Source organism: Triturus cristatus, chromosome 2_1 (assembly GCF_964204655.1).
Source record: "Triturus cristatus chromosome 2_1, aTriCri1.1, whole genome shotgun sequence".
Taxonomy (NCBI): domain Eukaryota; kingdom Metazoa; phylum Chordata; class Amphibia; order Caudata; family Salamandridae; genus Triturus; species Triturus cristatus.
In genome coordinates this window covers 237310293-237333620 of record NC_140581.1, presented here as the reverse complement: position 1 = coordinate 237333620, position 23328 = coordinate 237310293, and the positions used below count along the sequence as shown (strand labels likewise).

General features: G+C 42.3%; 1 protein-coding gene across 4 annotated transcripts in view; it reads left to right on the top strand.

Annotated features, from left to right (window-relative positions):
• The window catches only part of PDZD2 (PDZ domain containing 2), a 1178280-nt gene that overhangs the window by 235008 nt on the left and 919944 nt on the right, over positions 1 to 23328 (top strand). For 3 of the 4 annotated variants that reach the window (XM_085630578.1, XM_085630563.1, XM_085630555.1), the window contains exon 1: positions 14003 to 14605. In XM_085630578.1, the coding sequence (XP_085486704.1) occupies positions 14130 to 14605 (476 nt within the window). In that variant the 5' untranslated portion in view covers positions 14003 to 14129. Of the gene's footprint in view, positions 1 to 13756; positions 14606 to 23328 lie in introns of those variants that run through there. The other variant, XM_085630570.1, reaches the window with a different exon arrangement.

The following is a 23328-nucleotide window of genomic DNA, read 5'->3' as shown; positions in this document are numbered from 1 at the left end:
ATTTAGTGCAGATCACGTGGAATAGGAATATGCACGGTGTCTGTAAACAACATATTAGGATCAGGAATGGTCTGCAAACAACATATTAGGATCAAGAATGGTCTGTAAACGAAATAGGATCAGGAATAGTCTGTAAATGACATATTAGGATCAGGAATGGAAATGTAATCGACATATTGGGATCAGGAATGGTCTGTAATCGACATATTAGGCTCAAGAATGGTCTGTAAACGAAATAGGATCAGGAATAGTCTGTAAATTACATACTAGGATCAGGAATGGCCAGTAAACGACATATTAGGATCAGGAATGGTCAGTAATTGACATATTAGGATCAGGCATTGTGCAGGTATTTTGAGCACTTCATGAAATTAAGGGAAAAAAGTTAAGGAATGCAGAAAGGGTGCTGAGTCTCCTAATATCCATCAGGCGGGATTTTAGGATTTAGTGGTGGGTACGGGTAAAAAGAGGTAAGGGATATTTTTGAGTTTAGTGGTGGCTACAGGTAAAGAGTGTGGGAGGAATTTAGGGTTATGGGGTGGGTATAGATAAAGGGAGATAAGGGTCATTTTCGAGTTAAGGGCTGCGTAAAGGAAAAAGAGGGTAAGGGTTTGTTCAGGAGGACGCCGTTCACACAAGGCAGGTATTGAGTGAAAATCCAAAGATTTATTTGTGACAAAACTACATGACGCATTTCGGCCTCCTGACCTTGATCACATGACCCACTGTGCTCCAAACCCATGTGATAAACATTTGAGATGTCATCAGTGATGTCACTGACCATGTCATGAGTGCTGTAATATGTGAGGTCATAAGCAGTGCATTGCAGGAGCTTAAGTCTTAGCTTAGGTAACTCTAACTGCTACATTTCTAGGGTTTTGTATGTTGAAATGTGAGCCTAAGTATACCGTCCCTGTGAACGTTGTTTTTTCAGTGAATTTCTGAGTTTTTAAAAATTCTATTTCCTAACTACAACATCCCTATAACCTTTAGTTTTTTTCACTGCATTTCAATGACTTTCTATATTCTATTCTCCAACTATAACATCACTTTAACTTTTGTTTTTTCCAGTGAATGAATATATATATATATATTCACAAAATGTTCGATAGCCCGCTCTTAGGACGTAGTACAATCCACACCAGATTATTGCAGGATACTGTTTAATTTACACAACGTGTTTCGGCTACCCTGCAGCCGCGGTCATGTGACCAAGGCTCCTGGGCATCTGAAACGCATTGTGTGAATTAATACAGTTTCCTACAATAATCTGGTGTGGATTGTACTATTGTACTACGTCCTTAGAGCGCGCTTATTGAACTTTTTGTGAATATATATATATATATATATATATATATATATATATATATATATATTTATTTATTTATTCACAAGACAGTATCTTTGCACTATTTTGCACTTAAGCACTTTCACTTTTAACGCTGCTAGCTACATGCATTCGGATAAGGGCATATTTTACAATGTTTTACATTGGTGCACTTTATCGCCGAAATGCAGATGATTTGTTGACAATATAGGTTTGCTGCTTTATAAACAGAAGTATTTGTACTGTTAAAAAATTCTTTTTGCACATATTTATTCCAGGTGCTCGCAGAATCTTTTAAACATTATATTTTTTTTTATATTCTGTGTCTATATTCACATGTACTCTGCTGATTGTATATGCATTTATACTTTTTAGATCTTCAGTTGAATTCAGTAATTGTGATTTATAGAAACCCCATGATCTGATTGATTTGTCTTCTAATATTTTTTTTATCTAATTTGACAAATGCACTTTCATGGCTCTTGTAAATAGGAATAATGCATCCGGTTTTAACATTCAGGCAGCAATTACCATTTAATATATGTTTTTCTGTCAAATATTCAATGGGATACTCTGCGTGGATGCGATGCACAGTATTTTTTCTATGTCCATTACATCAGCTGACAGTGTGTCACATGGTACTCTGGATTCATTTAAAACGTTTAACTCACCGGATCAACGCTCATGTGCTCAAGGCCACTGCGTTGCCGAAACCCGGTATGACCGCTTGCACTATTTAATTTAATAAAGCACGATACCTCGAACAGCAGAACAGCGCATTCCAGAGCCCGTTTTTCTCTACATGGTGCCTGCATGCATCTTGGAGTGTAAATCGATACATATATATAGATATAATATATATCTATATACATATAGATCTATATATATATATTGTAAAGCCTTGTGTGGTATTAGTGCTCACTGTTACGGTCAAGGTGTAATGCCAGTGGGTAAAGGCCTCCGGTGTAAAGACCCACGGGATAACATCTGAGATTCCTATTCACTTTTACCCCTGTTCTATCGACACATATCTATGAAGAAAGGTGCAGAGAAATGGCAGCACAACATGTATTTTAAAAAACAATTGACAAGATTATTTCAATCCTGTGGTGGAAGTTCCTATTGCCCTATTAGTAATGGTTCGTACTGAACTGGTTATGGTAAAATGCATAGGTTTTGTTTTTTGGAGGTTTGGATTAGTATTCTTGTTCTTATCTCTTTAATTATTTTGTTGGTATTTATAATATACTTATTTATAGGGGCTTTCAGCTAGCCCTGTTCATCCATTGGTTAGTTGTTGTCATTCACATTTTTCCACCTCTCACTACAGTATGCAGCAGTGGGGCAGCCCACTTCAGCCGTGGACTAACTTTACTGTGGGCGACAGCATTCTACTCTTTCACAAGGAGTACATCTGCAAACAAAGAAATTCCCTTCAGAGCCAGGAACGTATATGGAAATGTGCGCTTTTTGAGACCCAAAAATATTTTTTTGCTTTTAGCGATGTTTTATTTTATTTTATATATTTACGAGGGTCTGGAAGCTCACCCAATAATAGTTTTACAAGAACCAAGACAAAACAGATGTTGAGAAAGCCAAAAGGCTAGCAACGAACAGCAGATCTATTGGCTGTAGCAAAGCTTGATAGGTCTGGAATTTTTGTTTTTGAAACAATTTTTATATCTAATATACTTATAAGGTCTTCCAACCAGCTCTTTTCATCCATCATTTAGTTGTTGCTTCACTCACATTTTTCTTTCACCCCTTACAGCAGGAATACTCAAAGTACACCGGGCCACCTCGTGCGGCCCTTCTGACCTGTACATGCGACTCCCTGTTGAACAGCAACATTGGGCTACTGTTTACCTGACTCAGCACTAACACTCAGAAACCTCCTAAACTAGCAAGCATTTACTTGCCAGTTAACTCAAATAAAGAAAAAGAAGCAAAGGTGTCCATGTCGCTTATCTTTAGGAACAACTTCATTTTAAAGACATCATGCAAAAAATGTAGAAATATGATACATTTTCTCCTAAAATGTAAAAAAGTGTATTTCATTCCTACAGCAGACCAGATTATATCACTGCATTGATAAGCATTTATTAAATCAGATGGGTTTCAGATGTGAACTTAAAAACATGTATGCCTCTCCTTGCCCTGACAGCAATGCAGTTGCCTAGAGGCAAGTCAGTTGTTATTTGCACCCTCTTGGTGGCCTAGGTTGTTGTTGTGCTACATGGAATAACATTATAGTTAACTAACTCAAACACAAGAGAAGGTTTTCCACAGCGCACATTCTGAAATCAAGTATTTAAAGGCGCTCGCTATGCGTGTATGAGGGAAAAAAAGAGACAAATGGAACATAAACAATTGCATGGAATTCCACAATTTGGCCAATTTGGGAAGCTAGGATTGATGCTAGGTGTCCTGTTCCACACTGTGTTTCAGCCACTGACTCCAGAAGATTCTAGACCATACAGAATGCTGCAGCCAGACTCCCCCAACAGACCCACATCTCCCCCCACCTCAGAAATCTCCACTGGCTCCCCATCCAGATGAGATGCCAGTGCAAGATCCTCATGCATGCCTACAAAGCTCTGCAGGATCAAGGACCGGCCTACATCGATCAATGACTGAATGTCCACTTACCCACAAGACACCTGCACTTCTCCTCACTAGTTCGTGTGCACCCCCCACATCCTTCGCAGTCTGCTCCTTCTCCTACATCGCCGCCAAGACCTGGAACCACCTACTCCTCCATCTTCGAACAGCACCCTCCCTGGTGGACTTCAGGAAGAAACTCAAAACCTGGCTCCTTCGACAGAGACTTCACACCCACAGCGCCCAGATACGCCTTGGGGGGGACAGTGCTATGCTATACAAATGCTAATTAATTGATTCAATAATCGAGTTACTTTCTTTGCACACTTGACTCTCCAAAGATAGTGATAGCAAGCAGAGAAGGCTTACCCCAGTGTATGGTGGAGGGATAGCCACTCAGATAGAGCTCAACACACTATTGTGAAATCTCCGATTCTTCTAGAGACTCAATTCAGAGGGTTGTCTAGAACAACACCCTCAAAATAACTCAACAATTCACTGCCCACATGTTGTGTTGTATTGATTTGTATAATGCACTAATCACCCGAGAGGGTATCCAGGCACTTGCACAGAAGTCTAGGTGTGAGGTCTGCAAGGTGTTTAGACGAAGAGGCATGTCTTCAGCTTCTTGCGGAACGCAAGAAGTGAGGAGGAGACTGTTGTGTTGAGAGAGGTTGTTCTATGTCCTCAATGAGATGTAAGAGACTGAGCGAACTCCAGTTTCAGTTTTGCAGATGCAGTGAATGTGTGCGATTGAGAGTGAGGCAGAGTGTAGGTGTCTGGTGGGTTAGTGAAAGTGTTTGTAGCTGTTCAGGTATTCTGGTCCTGTGTTTTGAAGGGTTTTGTATGTGTGCATGAGCAGTTTGAATTGGCTGTGCTTGTAAATTGGAAGCCAGTTAAGCTTCTTGGGGTGCGGTGTGATGGGTCTAGACTTTTTACATGGTCTGTGGGTGTGGGTGTTGGTCCTAGCTCCAAAGGCCACCAGGTAGAATTCCATGGAGAGGTGTTGTTGCCCAGGACCAGTACTTCTGTCTTGGAGTTGAGCTGCGGGCAGTTGGTTCGCATCCAGTCTGCTGCCATGGTCATGGAGTTGGTGAAGTTGGTCATGGTGGTGGTTGTCTTGTCTGTGAGGGAGAGGATGAGTTGGGTATCATCGGCGTTAGGAGATGATGGTGATGTCTTGTGATCGGATGATGTTTGCAAGCGGTGTCATGTATATGTTGAAAAGATTGGAGCATGTACATGCTTCGCTTCCCCTACGCTCACCTACAAACCTTGACAAAACCAAACCGCCATTGACAAAGCCACAAATCTGGCAATCAGCGCAAGAGCTATTGGGTTTTCCCATTCTTGCTATATTTAGATTTGATTGTGGAAAAAGTTGCAAACCTCATGCAACACTGTGCAGTAAAGATTTCATTATAAACATTCCTGCATTGTTGATGGTTATTAAATCATGTCAATACACATGTCTTTGTAGAACATACTGTGGCTTTGCTTAGGTACATTCTTTATTTCCATGCTTTGGATGTCATTCATTTGCTGAGCTTCTTACATGATTCAGACAGCATGGGTTGCGGCCTATATGGCAGTGGGCTTAGTGCTTTCTCAAGGGTTATTGTCCCCTTTAGCGAGGACGTGTTTTATTTATAGTGTCTGTCGAGTCATGTTAGCATTAGTGTGGTTCTGCTGTTGATTTCAGTCCGTCTCAGTGACGCCCCAAACCCTAGGCCCTAATTTACCTCACTGCACGCTAGTCTGTGGCATGGTTCACACAGTGGGATCACCCAGGGTTCCCTTGCAGTGAGCTTGGTGTAGAGTATGTGTAAACTTTGCAAATGTTTCCTTTAGTATCGCCTGGAGGAGATTTCTTTGGCGTTCCCAAGTGATTGTCATGGCAGAGGTCCTGGAAATGCTTTGCAAATGAGGTGAACACCCGGATCATAGCTTTTATGTACTATTCATATACATTTGTAAGGCCCATAGCACATGCATCTGCACTTTGAAATGTGGTGTTCAACGAAGGAAGCTGTGTCAACAGTGCCAGACAGTTGATTGACTAATGCATGACCAAAGGGAGCATTTCACATGGGGAAAGGAGTTACATCTGACCAAAGGAGGTTTTTTTTTTCCTTCTTAATTTAAAAAAAAAAAGATTTTCTAACCAAACGTGTGGATTTTTTACAGGACAGATGGAGTCCCTGCACTTGTAGGCCCTGAAAAGAGAAGTACACAAGAAAAGTTGTAAAAATCGTAAACTTCCCTGTAGCGCCTGGCACTTCTGTCAACCGGGTAGAAATCATCACAGGCGCACACTAATGCATCTAAATATTGATCATCTTTTGTGTGTCTTTTTTAATCAGGTTCTATGTGTCTAGCAGAAAAGTGAGGAACATTCTACTGGATGGGTTATTCAGCCCCAGGATGCAACTCGAATCTAAGGCAGTGATCTGTCCAAGCACCACAACGGTAGCAACTAGTTCAGAAGGAAGTATTTGCAACTCGTTAACTGCCACTTGCCTCTGTTTTTTAATCTTTTTCATTGTACCGGGCACTCCCGAGTCCAAGGTTGACTGCCTAGAGACCCTGGTGCAGTTAACATTCCTCCTCCTATTTACTGTGAAGGAATCCGAGGAGCGATACCATGTGCCCTTGAATTTCAAGCATCCCCCTCAAAAGGGCTGTTTTTGTTTTTCCAGGATGGCTCCTCCTTTCAACATCTGAGATATATACTTGAGAGAAGTTCACACGGTTTTCTACTGTTGTGGAGAACATGCTATCTTTCAAGGTTGAAACATAGGAAACAGATACGTTTATTCTAAGAACTGTCTGTCTGGCAATGGATTGTCAACATGTAGTTAGCGAATTCGATGTTGGCAGTGTACGCTGTACTTGTTCGCTTTGAACTGCCTCCCCTCTCTATTGGGCCCGGCCAGTTTGTTTAAAAACGTTTCTGAAGCCAAAACAAACGTATGACTTAAGTTACGGATTTTGGTGCCTGTAAAAGAGAAGCAGAGAGAGTGACTATAATGTTCAGTTTGGAAACAAGAGTCCTCTCCATTTGTTTCCCTGGTTCTTCTGTATCAACTGGCTGCCTACCTTTGATTGTCTTATTCTGTTCATCTCTTCCAGTCTGATTTTCAAACATCTTTGCACACACAGGCGGTACTTCAGTGCACAAAAGTCCATTTTGCGATCATATATTCTAAATTGATATTGCGAGAATGCCCTGGAACAGCAGGGTGGCCACTATTTCTTCAGGAATACCCTCGTTTACGAATCGAAGATTCATCCATGTGAAGCCCCCATTTCCAGAGAAGGTGTGCAGTCTGCCCTCCAGTTTGTTTAAATTTGTATTAGCATGCCTGCATAAAAGTTAAGGGTGCACCTAATTTAAAAAAAAAAAAATAATCAGAATACATTTAAAATGTGTAGGGATGCAAAATATTAGAAGCCCTCTGTTGCTTCTGAGCGCCACAGGAGGCTAGTCTTGTTTCCACCTCATGCCTTTTTATTCCATCACCCTACACTTCCTGTCTCTGTATTTCATTCTTTTAATGTCTTTTTCATGTCTGCTTTCTCCCTTTGTTACTGTTTTCCTATCTTTCCCTTCCTCTTTCCTGCCCTTCTCTCTCTTGCTCTGGGTCTAAGTCATATGAAAAAAAATAATTCCCAGTATCCAAAAAATGACCACCACCTGCAAACACCATCACAATTTAAGCACTGATCTACCCTTCTCTATGCTTCCCCGTTACTCACACAGTCGCCCTGCACCACCTATGAATGGGCAATCACCCAGCTTCATGGCCAGCCTACACTTCCTCAAACATGGGCTCGTGTACCGTGACAGGTCATTAACGAGGAGGACATAGCAGCGCTGGTCTGAGCTCCCTCCATCGCTCACTGCCGTGGAATCCCACTGATAAAGAGCATATCAGGCGGAATAAACTGGTGTACATAGGTGGACGTAATCTGGCCCTCTCCGCCTTCACCCAAAAACACATCCTGAGTGTATCAACAGATGCAGAACAACTCCAGAAACTATGCTTTTGATGGCTGCAGTCGGCTGAAGAGCTTCTTTGCGGGGCAGACTGAGCATGTGCAAGGATGGCGGCAGACCATAAAAATCTGGCTGAAGTGCTTCCCTAGCCATGCTTCTAGCTCTTACATAGACCAGAGTCTGATCACATACTCTAGAGGTGAAGTATCAGCATTGAACCCTTTAAATGTGTAGTTATCGAACCAAGGGAACCTTCACAAGAACTGAGTTGTTCCACTTTGAATATTAGAGATGAGACCTTCCATCCCCATGGCCTTTGGGTGTGCACTTTTGAATGTATGATCCTTTCCCAAACACCAAGTGAGGTCTCCGATCTTATTCTTAATTCAGAATTTAAATCAGCTGAACTCCTGACCATCAAATGTATTTAATCATCGTCTTGCACATAACAATTGTCATAGGTTACAGAATGCCAGGAGCAGCCGGATTTTATTAGACAATTAATTCAATTTGTATCTCAGATTGATTTTGTCCTCTAATTTATTGGTTTTAGGTAATTTTAATTACTGGGTAGACTGGCCCACTCATGGAGGTGCAGGTCACTTCTTATAGGCATTCTGCCCTGGGTCTTAAACAATTTGTTTCTGACCGAAGCATGTTAAGGGCCATGCCTTGGATGTTATAATTTCTGCCAAGAAGAATGTCAGACCGTCTGAGTGTACTGCTCTTCCACTGATAGATCACAGGTTAGTTACCTTTTTAGGGTCAAGCTTGCGGGAGCATACAAGACACTATAGCATACAAAAGGGCTTGGATCCCTTCCATTGCTTACCATTTGTTGGCTTCACGTCACTCTTCCTTACAAGGCTCCTTAATTTAGCCAGTGAAGGCAAAATGTAATTTCCGATCATTTCTGTGGAGCAGAGACCAAGCACCGATTGATTCAGGTTAATCCATGTCCCTCCAGTGCTTCCGATGTGATTGAGGTAGTAGTCCCCCCCCCCCCCCCCAATACGCCTCCCTGCTGCTCCCTCCATAGCACTTGTGCTTTTTTTTTTGTTTCACATGTTGCTTCTTCCCCCTCCCACCCACTCCTCCTCAGTGTTGCTGCCCTCCTTCTCCCCACCCATCCCCGCCGCCCTTACTCTGCCATCCCCCAACCCTTCCCTTATCCTTCCTTGCCCATCCCGGCCTTTTCCCTCCCACCCAAAAAAGTGTTATGACAAAGCATCAGCGTTCTTTATCCTTGCAGTTATACATTGTCCCGAGCGTTATTTATTTATGAAGCCTGAAAGTTGGAGTCTACCAGCTAGGTCTAATTAGGCATTCTCTTTGTGTTCCTTCCAATCCTGTATGAGTAAACGTACATATTTATTTTACCTCCTTTCATGCCATCCTGACTCCCTATTAAAGTTATAAATTGCCTTTTCGGTGACTTTTTTTTTTTGTTTTGTTTTTTTACTCTCAACCCTCTTGAATCCCTGCAGATTTCCAAATGTAGAATGAACTTTCCCAATCCTAGCTGAACGGAGTCTCATTCCGGTGCTCATGCTCACTGTTGGTTAATGACTTGTGTTGTGTTCGGTTACTCATAGAGCTACACAGAAGGCACACTACCCACCGAGTTGTCTCACTAACTAATAATATAAAAAAAGAAAGCAGATTATGCTACAAAAGAGGAGTGGTTGAAGTAAACCACATTCAAAAACTCTTTTGTCTTGCTTACTAGAATTGTGAAGCAGGAACTTCAATACTCTAAGCTACCTCACCTCCCAAATTCTTTTTGGAAACAGAGTGGACCTCCTTGCATAATGGGGAGGTGGGGTCGATCTACTTTTTCGAGGTTGCACACTAGTGCCTTTCAGTGTTGCGCTGCGTCCTTTCCCAATCACGCGTTGATTGTTGAAGTTGGGTCGCACTTCTTTAAGACACCAAATCACAAGGGTCTACAAATGTGAGCACCCTGCCGTAATGCGTATTTTACAACACGGCTTGTGCCTGTTGATTACCAGTGCTTAGAGCATTCTTAAATTTGCCTGATACCGACACACAGCACCAACGTACATGGAGGGAGAAGCCCACAAGACATTTCCCATTAAACTAAACTTGGAGCTGGCGTCCCAGGAAGCGCGTATGAAAGGGCAACATGGAGGGAAAAGTGGAGCCTGAGACACGATTCCCACATCAAAGGGACCTCTTCATAGCTGGGAGCGTTTGTACTGCACATAAACCCACATACGCTTCCAACCACAACGGGCTTTGTTGAACAGGATGCAAGGTTTGCATATATGTTGGCGTTCACAACCACAACGTGAATTAAAGTTTACATTAGTGGCAAGCCCTGGGCTGGACTCTTGGCGTACAGAAATTGGCTTTTTTCCATGCTGTGCAGCATGGGCATTGCCGACTTGGGCCATGATTTGTAGCCATGCTGTGTAGCAGTGTCACTGCTGTGCAGCATTGTTAAAAATAATAATAATTAAACAAAACTATGATGCATCCAGCACTAATGCACTTAAAAAAAAAAGCACGTTCGCTCTGGCTGCTCCATAGCAGGTACTTTAATTAGTTTTAGCCACTCTGCAAAGCATCTGCACTTCTGAACAGCATGGCTACAAAACATTCCCAAAGCCAATAGGTCTCATAGGCAAGGCCTATTGGCTTTGCCAATGCTTGTTCTGGGATGTGAATGTTATGTATATGGGAAAGTATGAAAGTATGCGCAGGCCACAGAGAACTGTACAAAAACCAAGCTTGACCCCAAATCTCTGCAGGTCCCTGGTCGGTTGCCTTGGAGGAAACTGCTGGCCCTTTTGATTGTGAGGAAGTTGATGTTGAAGTGTTCAATGGTTCGGTGCATAAGTGGATCACCCCAGCTGTAGCTACTGTTGATCCAGTAAAAAGAATCCGGATCACACAGAAGAGGTGATCAGCTCCTTCATTTTCAGGAGAACCATGCCCAGCCAAGCAGAGTTATAAGAAATTCGGAGGATTATGGCATGGGGACTATTCTTCCGCGAAAAGATTCTTATATGGAAGCTGTTCACTGATAGTAAAAATTGCAAACTGCAAATCCAGCTAAGAAGTTATTTGTAATTGCAAACATATTTACTAGTTGTACGCATCCAGAATGTGCAGTAATCGTGGCATACGCTTGCAACGGGTTTTCATCAGAAAAGATCTGTGGCTCATTCAGTCCTGTTAAGGGAGAGTCCAAATGTTGCTTCGACCCCCTGATGCAGGATCTCATTGGGAAGTTGTGGAAGGAGTCTCTGATTTCGAGGAACTTGAGCTTAATATGGTGCAGTATTTACTGCTTTAGGGGAAATCTGGATCTCTTCAAGGCCCTTGCCCTGCACATCTACATTTAGGTTCTGCTATCAAGGGACTAATCCTGATGCAACCGCATAATATCACATTAAGTTTCATAGTGGTCCCTTTTAGCCGAAAAGGCTGTCTTTGTGCCTGCTTCAGCGTGCTGTCCATAGACGCCGGCCACTCTTCCTATGGGCTGTGTCTCCGCAGTATCAACCAATCGCCCACTTGACTTGCCCAGTGCTTCTAATCTTGTGCGTCCCAAGATTAAGAAATCCAAAATGGAAGGTGGAGCATTCAAAGGAGTGAGTTCTTCGCCCCCTGCTATAGTGGAGAACCCTCTGTACCATTTCTTCAAAAAGACTTTAAAAATCCTCCTCTACGGATAACCGGGAGAAGTTCTGCATGAAATGTTGCCTCTTAGCCAGAGCAGGGAAGCTCTTTTCTGAGTAACAGTTTATGCTGAATAAGACCCATTACCATAAGATGCTCTTGTTAATGCAGTGAAAGTTTTTGAGTGTGAGATCTGGCAAATATGAATCTTTTATGGCTGATGTAGATCTCTATTAACATTTCGGAGGTATGATAACAGGGTTTGTATGTGAAAAATAGTTTTACTTTATTTTTACACATTTTCTGTTGCTCAGATTTTAAAAGACAGAGAAGGAGTTATCCATTTTCTGCTGCAGTGGTTAACAATCTACTTGCAAGTTGTCCTTGTAGAAGTTCCAAGCCTGGGGAGCTCAAATATACTGTACAATAGCTTTCGAGTGTTTCCTATTCCTGTTTTCTAGCGTATGTGACAGGTGAAAAATGTGAGGTGCCCTCCCTTGCTCCACAGGCTTTAATGCAAGAAAAGGTATAAAACCCCTTGCAAATGTGGCGGGGCAAGGAAGCTGATCGGTTACTGGGTAGATGCTGACAGTCGGGACTCCGACTTGAGGCTCACTGGCATCCAGGTATTCCAGGTGGCATTACAGGACTCAGCAAATATTAAGCTAAATTAATACATTAAGCTGTAAATCAGCTAAATGTAATATATTCTGGGCCACTGGAATTACATGATTGTGTGGGCGCTGCGATTTTCTCATCATTATAAATTTACACCATTTGCCACATAATACACCATCTGCCGCATAATCTGCAGATGTATTTTTGTAATTGTTTCTAGGTCAATCAGTTCAAAAGTTACTAAAAATGCAGAAACACGTGTTGCTGCGCAGTGAAAGGCCCTTTGCAAAGCCGGTCTGGGCACCTTTCTGCTGCTTATTGCTATATTGGTTTAATAAACTGGTACTAATGAGGTGCAACCAATGCCCAGACAGTTATCATGTTTACAAACGATAAAATAATGATGTAATAGTATTATGTAACGTGTCGCATTATGACGCATAATTTGCCTTTTCTTGCCACATAATTTACTAAACCCTGCTGCATAATTTGGCCTTCTTCTTCCGCATAATTCCAGTGGTCCTGAATATAGTTGAGGAAATATACGTCAGGATGTCTAATGAACAATTGTTTGGGTATATATAGCTTTAACTATCTTTCATTTTTGGTTGCTGGGATATTTGTAGTAATAATTATTCATTTTTGTTTGCCTGATTTATACAAGAACAGCATATGATGAAGTCTCATAGATTATAAATACAATTTTTTTTTCTGTGTGCAACCACTGGGCCACCGGGTGGGGCTTTGCTATGTCACCTTCAAATCCAAAAGTTTTTCTGACAGCTTTGACTGACGCCTCACCTCTCATGTGCAGAAAACAGTGGGAGGTGTGGGAGACACCTTCCCCCTTTCCCCTCTCCAAAAATGGTCATAATATCACTTTTGTTTTCAAAAAATCTACTTTTTGTATGTGGCTACAAATATCTTGGGGTATACACCATACTCCACACATAAATAGTAGATTTAGTTTCATTCCATGTTTAGGGTATTCATAGGTGTAGTGACTTATCCCCAGTCGCTCATGATGTTTATAACTAATCAGGCTTGAAATTGGATGCTGATGTGTACACTCAGTCCTGGAGGTGTCATTGCCAGAGCACCCCCCACCTAGGTCAACAGCTAAACATCTTGTAAGACACTTCACGCCATCACTACCGCTCCTAGACAGTGGTTTGTCACCATGCACATTACAACTATCGCCAGCAAAGGTTATCACAGCACGGTGGGGGAGGGGTTAGTGATGTGGTGCGGCAACACATTATTTTGCCAAAGGTGGCAAAAATCTTTGCACCAGTCCTGTGATGCCAACACATTAACATGTTATACATGTATCATCTTATCTTTGAATGTCATGTTATTGTCTGTAACTCTGTAACGTATACTTTGATGCGTACTGAACAACTGTTCAATAAAGATTTCTAAAAAAAAAATGTATTATATTATATGAGAAATTCTGAATATTTAGAGATTAACCCATAGTTGAGTGTGCCTACTCTATACATCTCAATTGTTACTGGACTCCCCTTGGCTTTAACCAGTTTTTTTCTGCTCCTCCCGTACAGGGCACAGGTTGCTGGGTTTGCGGAGTGGCCGTAGAAGACAAATCTGTCCTCATGGGATATCTGGTTCAAACGTCAGTCGCATGTAGACATCTCTAATAATCAGCCAGCCAAGAGTTAAACAACACTTCCTTCCTCCTCTTCCTGAAGGTCTGAATGACAAGTGTGTTTTTGTGCAAGGGTTTGTTCCTGTGCCAAGTAGCTATACACAATATTATTTCATCTGGCTGTTTTTTTGGCACATGCTGGTCCTCGTCTTGATGTGAAATTTGTTTCTGCAGATGGACACCAAAAGCCAAAAATGTTTGAGCAAACCCTAGATCCGCTGGCTAAGAAACAGTCCTGCACATGATGTTGGCATCGTTGGGCCACCACGATGCCCATCACTCAAGAGAACGCTGGATATTATCTCCAGCTCTTCCGCCAATGGCTGCAAGAGCATCGGGGTCAGGAGCTGGCGGGGCCGGAGCAGAACCTCTATCTGTCTGCTGTTCAGAAGATCAGAGAATACATGCAATTCAATTTTACTCTGGATGACAACAGCCTACAGCAAAACCAGTACAGACTGGACATGGAAATCTGCACGGTGTACCTAACCAAAGAGGCAGACGACGCAGAAGTTCTTGGCCTAAGTTTTGGTAACATCCCCATTTTTGGAGACTACGGTGAAAAGCGCAGAGGTGGGAAAAAGAGGAAAGTGCACAATGGACCCGTATTGGATGTTGGCTGCATCTGGGTAACCAATGTGAGGAAACATAGCGCTGCTGCGAAATCAGGACGCCTGAAGCTCCGAGATGAGGTGCTTTCGCTCAATGGGCAACTGATGGTGGGTGTGGACGTCTGCGGCGCAAGGTAAGTTCGGCTGCATCAAACTTCCAATTGGAGGTGTAAGAACCATGTATAATACATTTTAGGATGGGATAGCTGGAAGGTTCAAGAGGAAAATACACAAAGAGGTAGATGTAAATACACTTTCTCTTTAATATAAATGTGGGATGAAATGAAATGCAATAAAATGAAAATTAAATTTATAGAGCACTCTACTACCCTGGAGTGTCAATGCGCTATAGCTCTGGGAAATTGATCACAGTCGAAGCCACTAACTTAGAGAGGAGAAAAGAACAGAGGTCTAAGTGTTAAAAATCCATGCTTGAAGAGCTTTACAGAAAGAAAACAGTTCAGTTGTTCAGTTTTTTCCCCCCCCAGAAATGTGAAAGTTTAGCAGTGCAGGTGATGAAGATCCTGCTACCTCCCTCCCCCAGGTAGATCTTTTAGATTTGGGTCCTGCTAAATTGATAGGATTCATTCATTCTTGAATTTCAATATCTGAAAGTGGTAGAGAGAAGCGGGCGCCCTTCCTTGTACTGTTGTAAGATGTACAATTGAGAGAAAAGGATGCGCTCAGTGAACAGGAACGGACCAGCCCATATCAGTATCCTCAACATTCGGCGGGTATTCTGCATTATTTTACACAGTTGTCGAAGTTTGATTTTGTTTCATACGATTGTTTCAATAAGTGTTCCTTGCAATATTATAGCGCTTATTAAAATCCATAGAGTTTAATGATTATAGGTCCACGGTGTAAAGATGAAGCCTTCTTACAGTGATGAACCCACTGTTGCCAGGGGCTCTTGCTGTCATTCACCAATGAGGCCCTATAAGACTGAAACTAATTGGGATTGTCTGAGTTTAAGATGTGGAGACTGCTGGGCAGTTGCGAGTCTATTGCTCCGTTCAGAGATGGGGCAATAGCCATGTGCATGTGTGAGGTCACTGCTTCTGTAGCAACTCATATGAACTAAAAACTGATGGAATGGAATGCTTGCCAGAACAATGGTAGGAAGTATTTTTTGTGTTTTTAGGGTATAAATACACACACGCCACTTAGTGGATGGCAGTCTTAGTAAACTCTGAAGGTGATTTCTATTACTATTGAGTTATTCCCCCTTCAATTGTTTAGGTATACCACCATTTATAGTTAACGTTGATGCTTCCATGCATGTACAGTGCTTCTTTGACTCGCGACTAGGGGTGGACATTATGTAAACATACAAAAGGGCTGGCGTAGCATTTGAGGCCAGCAGCTTGAGCCTGCGGAACTGATTGTATACAAAATTTCAAGTTTTTTGCATCCTCAATTTTATTGCCAAGGCACTCAGCTTTCCAAGATATGCTTGTTTCTTTTTTTGCACCCCCATTTTAATATCCGGTGCCCCCAGTGCTTGATTTGAGTTGGCGGGGGGGCACTGGCACACATATTTGGGGGCCAGCACTTTTATTATTTTCCTGATCAGACATTTCCCGAGAGGGAAAGAAAGCCACAGGTGAAAGAAGGAGGAAGAAAAAGACAAACACTGTCATAAAGGGAGAAACCAGGAGCCCTGCAAGAGTGAGAAAAAATGGAAGTAGGTGTCTGGTGGTGAATTAAAGAGGCCTGGGGTGGATTCAAAATTATGTAGCCTCGTTTTTTGGCGGGCTAACAATTAATGATGCCGCCCACGGCCTTCTGTGCACGCTTTGGGCACCGGCAGTCATTCAAAGCACTGGGTGCCACCCTCAGCTCTGTCATTACTTACAGCACCTACTTATCGATGTACTGATGGGGTTTTTAATCTTGGGTGATAAACATGCAGTTATCAGTTATTAGTATAACGATGAACGATGACATTTCTGAAAATATTTTTGAGAAACGAGCACTCTACATGCTTAGAAAACTAGAGCTGTTGACACGAAACAAATCTTTTTGAACATTCTAGTCTGGTGCTGCAGTTATTGCCTGTAACCACGGATTGTTATTACACTATGATAAAACCTGCACACAGTTATTACCATAATAAGCAAGGAGTTTGGGCTTGTTATCCTCTTTGACAAACCTCTGGATTAAAAGGTTTGCACTATGAGAATCTCTGGTAGGCCCAGTTCGGCAGGGTGCACATTGTTTTGCCAACAGAACTTGTTTTCAAATGGTTGCCTTGCAGGAAAACCTTAGTCCAATACAGTAGGCCTGAGTTGGCCATGATGAACCTAGGACTGATTGCTTCATTGGAAAAATGTGCGAAGTACACCGTGGGTATGATCTGGTTAGTATGAAAATTGACAGCAAAAATAATAGGGCTGGCTTATAGTGAAAAACACATCTTGACCACGTAAATACAAAGGACTAGATGGTCTCGTTCTCAGCGTAGCCAGCCCCAGAGGCCATCTTGTCCTTCGCACTCCGGGAGGGAAAGCAAATAGGCTTCTAAGGTTTGATTGCTGTTACGTTGTGTGAAAGCCTTAGGCAGTTCTATTATTTCCCACAGATTACCATAGTAGGCAAGGGTTTTGGTGTTGGTTGCTCCCTCTGACAAACCCTAGTCTAGAACAATGGTTCTTAACCTTTTGGCTTCGGTGGACCCCCACTTAATCATTACTGGAATCCAGGGACCGCCAACGAAGCATGATTGGAATCCCAGGAGACCCAACTAAGTCATTATTCGAAGCCGGGGACTGCAGCTTATTAGAACGTTAGAATATTGGGAGAGCCATTGAAAACAATGGAATGCTCTGTGCTTCTAATGGCCAATAGAAGCCCAGAGCATCAACATTCCAATGTTTAACAAAGGCCTCACGGAGCTCAAGGGGATTTCAACCTCCTCGGGCTCCATGAGGCCTTGTTTTACAAATTAGAACATTTTGCCCTCTAGGGGCGGAATGTTATAATCGCTTTAGAGCCCTCTGTAGCGGGCTGTACCAGTCATTAAAGGCCCTCGCCGGTTTAATGCTGGAACAGGCCTTTAATGACCAGTAGAGCCTGGTACGGCGGGCTCCAAGGATATAATTAACGTTGATGATTTGAATCTCAAAACCGTACACAAATACAGAAAGAAGCATTCATCAAACAAATATATAAATTGTAAACTATTTAATTAACAAATTTGTATACATCAAAATATTCATTTTAATGGGAATGTTGCCACTTTTCTAAATTCAAATAAGTCAAACCACCATCCATACTATATACTGTTTGATGCATTTCTACTCCTACAAATCACTCACCAATTTATTTGGCCCCCAATTTCAAATTCCTACACACTTACAGAACATTTTAACATTTTCAATTTTACATTTAGCTTTTTTAGTTTCTGTTAATATTATGTTAATTTTCTAAGTGTTCACGGGCCCCACAGCAGGCATTGCCGGCCCTCTGGGGTCTCCAGACCACATGTGAAGACCCGTTGGGATAGAATATTTGCTTTGTGATAGTCCTTGTTAGGCCCCCTTAGGAGAACCTGTATATTGTTTCGACAAGTGTAATTATGTGCATGTTTGTAATTGTGAGCATGTTTGTAATTTTATGACTGCTGCCATGTGGGAAAGCATATGTTCAATGCAGTAGGCATCTGTTAGTTATTTTGACATGTTAATGATAAAGGCCGTTGGCCTGATTAATACACACCTGATGCTGTAGGTATAATCTGCTTATTATGAAAGGTTAAGACAAAGTCAGTAGGTCTGACTTTTCTTTGTGAAGGCATGTATTGAAGCCTACAGATCTTTCTTTAAGGGTGGCTTGATATTACATGTGTTAAAGCCCATAGACCTGTATTTTTGTCACATGGAATCTTAGTAAGTAATGTAGGAAACAAGAGATTTCATATTACATTCTCCCCATGACAACCCCTCATGCCTGAAGATTTGCACTGTGAGAATCCTTGCTAGGCCCACCTAGGAGGGGTTGTATTTTGTTGTGTCTGCTGTAATTATGTATATAGTTGTGATTTTATGCATATATGCCTGGCGGTTGCCTAGTTGCAAAGCTTATGTTCAGTACACTAGGTCAACGTTGGTTATGGTGAAAAGCCAATAATACAGGTTACAGACTTGATCGGTTAAATGGAAAAAGTTTGTCATATCCCTTGTATCTATTTTATTCTTACAAAATGCTATCACGAAGGCATTAAGGGTGATTTATTTATAGTGAAAAACATATATTAAAGACAGGCCATCATTAAGTGTGGATTGTTTTCAGATTGTGTTAAAACCTGTGTAGACAGGAACTTTGTAACACAGAATCTGACCGGTTAATGTAGTACATAATTGTTTTGGTGTTACTTACCCCCCTTTGACAATAACTGGGGGTTGAGGAAACATCCTTGTTAGGTATCTTAGGATGGGTTGTATATTGCGTTACCAATTGTAATTTTATATATAGCATGTAGCGGTGTTTGTATTAAACTACTTTTTAAATCTGAACTAACAGCTTTAGCTATCTGCCAGGCTGTTGTAATAAAAATAAACACAATAATGAATCAATAGCTACATAAAGGACTTTGGAACAACTGCTTTTCATGTGTGTGAGTGCCATCACAATCTGTTTCCACCTGTTAGGGCATACAGTATGAGCAGTGAGTCAGCCCACTTCAGCCATTTGTGCTATTGCCCTCTGAGTTGCGGCATATTGCCTGATTACATGTTTACATACACTTGAAACTGAGTTTGCACTTTTGTCTTTTTTTTTCTTTTGGATGTTTTTAATTTGGAGCACACAGTAACTCCCAAGCCCATGCTACCAGGCAGCTATCTTGTCCATAGTGTATCATTGTTTACTGTTCCAAAATGACTGGCACATTTAGAAACATGTCAACCCTCTTGGACTGGCACAGCAATTAATCACTATAGACAATAGCATTCCCAAATGGCTACTCAATGCTAAATATAATTTTATTTTGCTTTTCCACAGTTGCAAGCACATGCCTGACACATTTTTATACTTTGATTATTTTAATTTATCTTGAAAACTTGTGTTGCATTTCTGTATATATTTTATTGTGGATGGTTGAGAGGATAAATGTAACATTGAGTTAATGGGTGGATGAAAGAATGCATAAGTGCAAAGATGATTGACAGCGTGCATGTTTGATGTGGTATACCAGTAACTGAGGATGCAATTCCAGTTATAAGGCTATTGCCAATGCTTGTTTGTTATGTTCAGACACACCAATACTAATCTTGCAGCTGGTAGCCAGGGCCCAGAATTGTTTTCTTTGTTAATGCAGCGTAAGCTTTTCCTCTTGGCCTGCAGCCTTTGCTCTTCCATGACGACTATATTTTGTCTTCTGGAATATTTGAACCCGTCAAAGCGTTTCATCTCTGTAAGCAGTGTTGCTGCCTTTCCTTTGATTTGATACAAAATCAGTGAGTGTGTGTAACTTTCAATACTTGGAAGCCTGCCTGTGGGCACTTCGGGACATTGTGGGAGTCCACTCTAGAGATGAACATTTTGTAAATGATGGTACACAGCGTTAGTACCAGATCAGACGGTTGTTATGGTTAGTCGATGTTTAGTGATAATGCAAAAAAACATAGAAGGTGGTCAGATTTGCGTAATGAAAAAAATGTCTTACAAATTAGAACATAAGCACAAAATAATTAAATAGAAGGTGTAGTCGTGCTCAAAATAAGCGTTGTCACATTTTATAATAAACCACTGTTGGTCTGCAGTGACACTGCAGTGTATTATGGTACTTGTAGTCTTTAGAACTACAATATTTAACACTGTTTCTCAATTTGAAATTGGTATCGCATTGCATGTCAGCAAACGTTTTATGTATGTTTTTACCATCTTCTGAGGAGCTCTGCTTTTTGTAGTTGCTCTGCACTAAATGATTCAGACAATAACCATTGCATACCTCTATTCAGAAGCAAGGCTGCGTTTCCTCTGTAGCATCAGGATACCAGATGCCTATAGAACATTTTGAAGAGAAGGTGTGGTTGAACTCAGGCAAGGCAGCTTCCCAGATATAAGACAGGAGTCAGAGACTCCCAAAGCACACCCACCCCAAACCACCTTTGAACTCACAAGGGAAAGGCCACAAACAGCAATACGTCACACCCAAAACCGATCACAACAGTACCTCGGTACTTGCGTAGGGCCAACAGTCACCAATAAGGCAGCCGATGAGTGTCCAACGTACAAAAGGGGAAAATCCACCCCAAAAGAATGAAGGCCCCACCATACACAAAAGCCAGGATGCAGCATGCCCCTGAAGGAGATGAGCCTTGAAATAGATGCATGCCGTGCACCATATCACCTCTATTCACACACAAGCACAGGCGAGACCAGGCAAGCTCATGGCCTCCATTTTACAAGCCAAGTGGGCCATTAAACATTGAAGAAGCTGAAGCAAGGAGGCAAACATCCACAACTAGAGAGGTGCCGCTCCTGCCCATTGCCCATCTGCCAGCAGGCAAAGTGCGTGACCAGGCCTCAGACCAAAAAAAGGGAACAGTAAGGGGACCCTAGCTCCCAACAGTAGGCAAAGCAGAGCCAAGAAAAATCAAACTCTCACTTCAACAAGGAGCACAAGAGGAGGAGCCATTAGAATCCAGAGCCAACATGGCCTATCAGAAAATAGTGCAGCACACAGAAAAATGACTTCCAGGGCATCACCTCTCAAAGGCCCAATAGACAACCAGAACCACAGAATAAGTGTAGTGAGCCAGCAGAGGGAACCACTCATTGCAGTATAAACCGAACAAACACTGCAAACATGGAAGGTCAAGTCCCTCCAGAAACCAATACCCCAACTCCAGGATATTGCAGGAGCAAGGGGGAGCTCACAAAGGCACAAGCCTCAGATGTGGGACAAGCCAGAGTTACATTCCCCTTTTCAAAAACCCCCAACACACAAGTTGTGGGGGTGTTGAAGGAGTATGAAGAAAAAGGCCACAACAAGGCAGCCAGCATCACACCATACATCCAGAGGCAAACCGCAATAGGAGAAGGCCTGAGGCCACAAAGATCTGAGAGTTAAGAAGAGTACCCCAAAGACCACAGATCCAAAATACAAGACCAAAAGTAAAGAGCACAATGCACAAGGGAACCAAGCATTCAATAAACAAAAGATGCATGCACTCAACCTCAAGAATGATTGCAACAATACTCAGGTCACATAGAGGAAGGGGCAAGCCCAGGCACGAACCCCACTGCTGAGACACACATAGTGCCCTGTAAGACAGGGCCACACAAGACTGCTCCAACACACAAGCATGGTTTTAAGGGCAAGGAATATCCCCAAGCAAATAATCAGATGAGGGGTAAAAGACCCTCAGACCCCCAAGCAGAACAAAAGCATCCCACCCCCAGAAAAGGCACGCCCCAATAAGAAATACATGGAGGTGTTCCCTACCACATGCCTAATAAGAAGGATTAGGGCAAGATCCATGAGAAAAACCAGCGACTAACCAGGGAAACCACAGTGGTCCATCATCTCCAGAACATTAATGCAGCATTAAACTCAAACAAAATGGCAGCAAGTGGCACCAAAGAAGACATGGACAGCAACCACAAGCGCCAGATCCACCAGGACACAGCTCCAAGAGGAAGCAAGCGGAGCAAATCCATAGGAGGGCAAGAGGCACAAGGACCACACAATTCACTATTCTCAAGACCCATACAATAAGGGTGAAGAGAAGGGTGAACCACCACCAAAACCTCAAACCCCGAATCTTTAAAATAGGGGGCACCAAAGCCCAAGCAAGAAGGCAGGTTGTCCATCACCCAGGCTACATAGACTTCAATTGTGTAACTACTTCTTCCTGGTGGCTTAACGGCGCCTGCTCAGGTGCAAACATGTCTTCTTGCAGTGGGTGAGACTTAGTAGTGATGTCACTATATGGGAGGAGGATCACCCATTCCACCCTCCCTCTGGTTTCGACCTGTGCAGTTCGTTCTAACTGCACAGTTGCTAGTCTTGAAGTCGGTCACAGCCAGGTTCAGGTGTGCACTGTCCTTCAGGCAAGCGGTGTCCGTTGGACATTGCTTGCCTTGTCAGGAGGAACAAGGACCGAGCTGAAGCAGTCCCGAGAAGGAGCTGCTACCAGTATTTACCCTGCTCTAAACATAGCGTGCACCCTAGGCAGTGCACCCTATCCGCGTGGGCCATCTTTGCCCCAGAAGTAAAGCCGCTGCAGAGCATTAAGTGGTGCTGGCGACGGGAGGGTAAATTATTATTATTTCATTATAAGAAATAATAGGGAAGAGAGACCAAGAGAGGCTCCCCACGCACAAAAGTGTGTGACATGCAGAAATGACTTTTACATTTTGACCAATATCACTGGTAGAAAGTGAGTGTAAGCTCACCACTAGCAAACCGTTTTCTACCAATGTCCTCTGCTGCAAACGCCTTTTAGATCCTGCCAAGTTTGCTCTAGAATCTTAGGAGATGATAAAAAAACCACTCTTCAAGATTAAACAAAGTGTATTTCTTCAACATGCAAGAGTGTTTCACTCAATGTATCACATTGTATCACTTCATTGAGAGGGATTTATTAGCAGTGACACTTTCTAAACATGAACTCGGAAATAGTTATATCTACACTCAGGGCACAAGTCCAAAAAAACAAGCAAGAAGTGGGGGGACTAACAAAGCTTGGCAGTATGCAAATAACATAACAGCGCGTGACATCGCACATGGCATCACAGGAAGTCGCATCACAACCCAAGACCTCGTAGGAAGTAACATCAGAAGAAGTGACATCAGATCTTAACATCTTACATATATGTTTAGCAGGTGTATAGTGGGTACATTTGA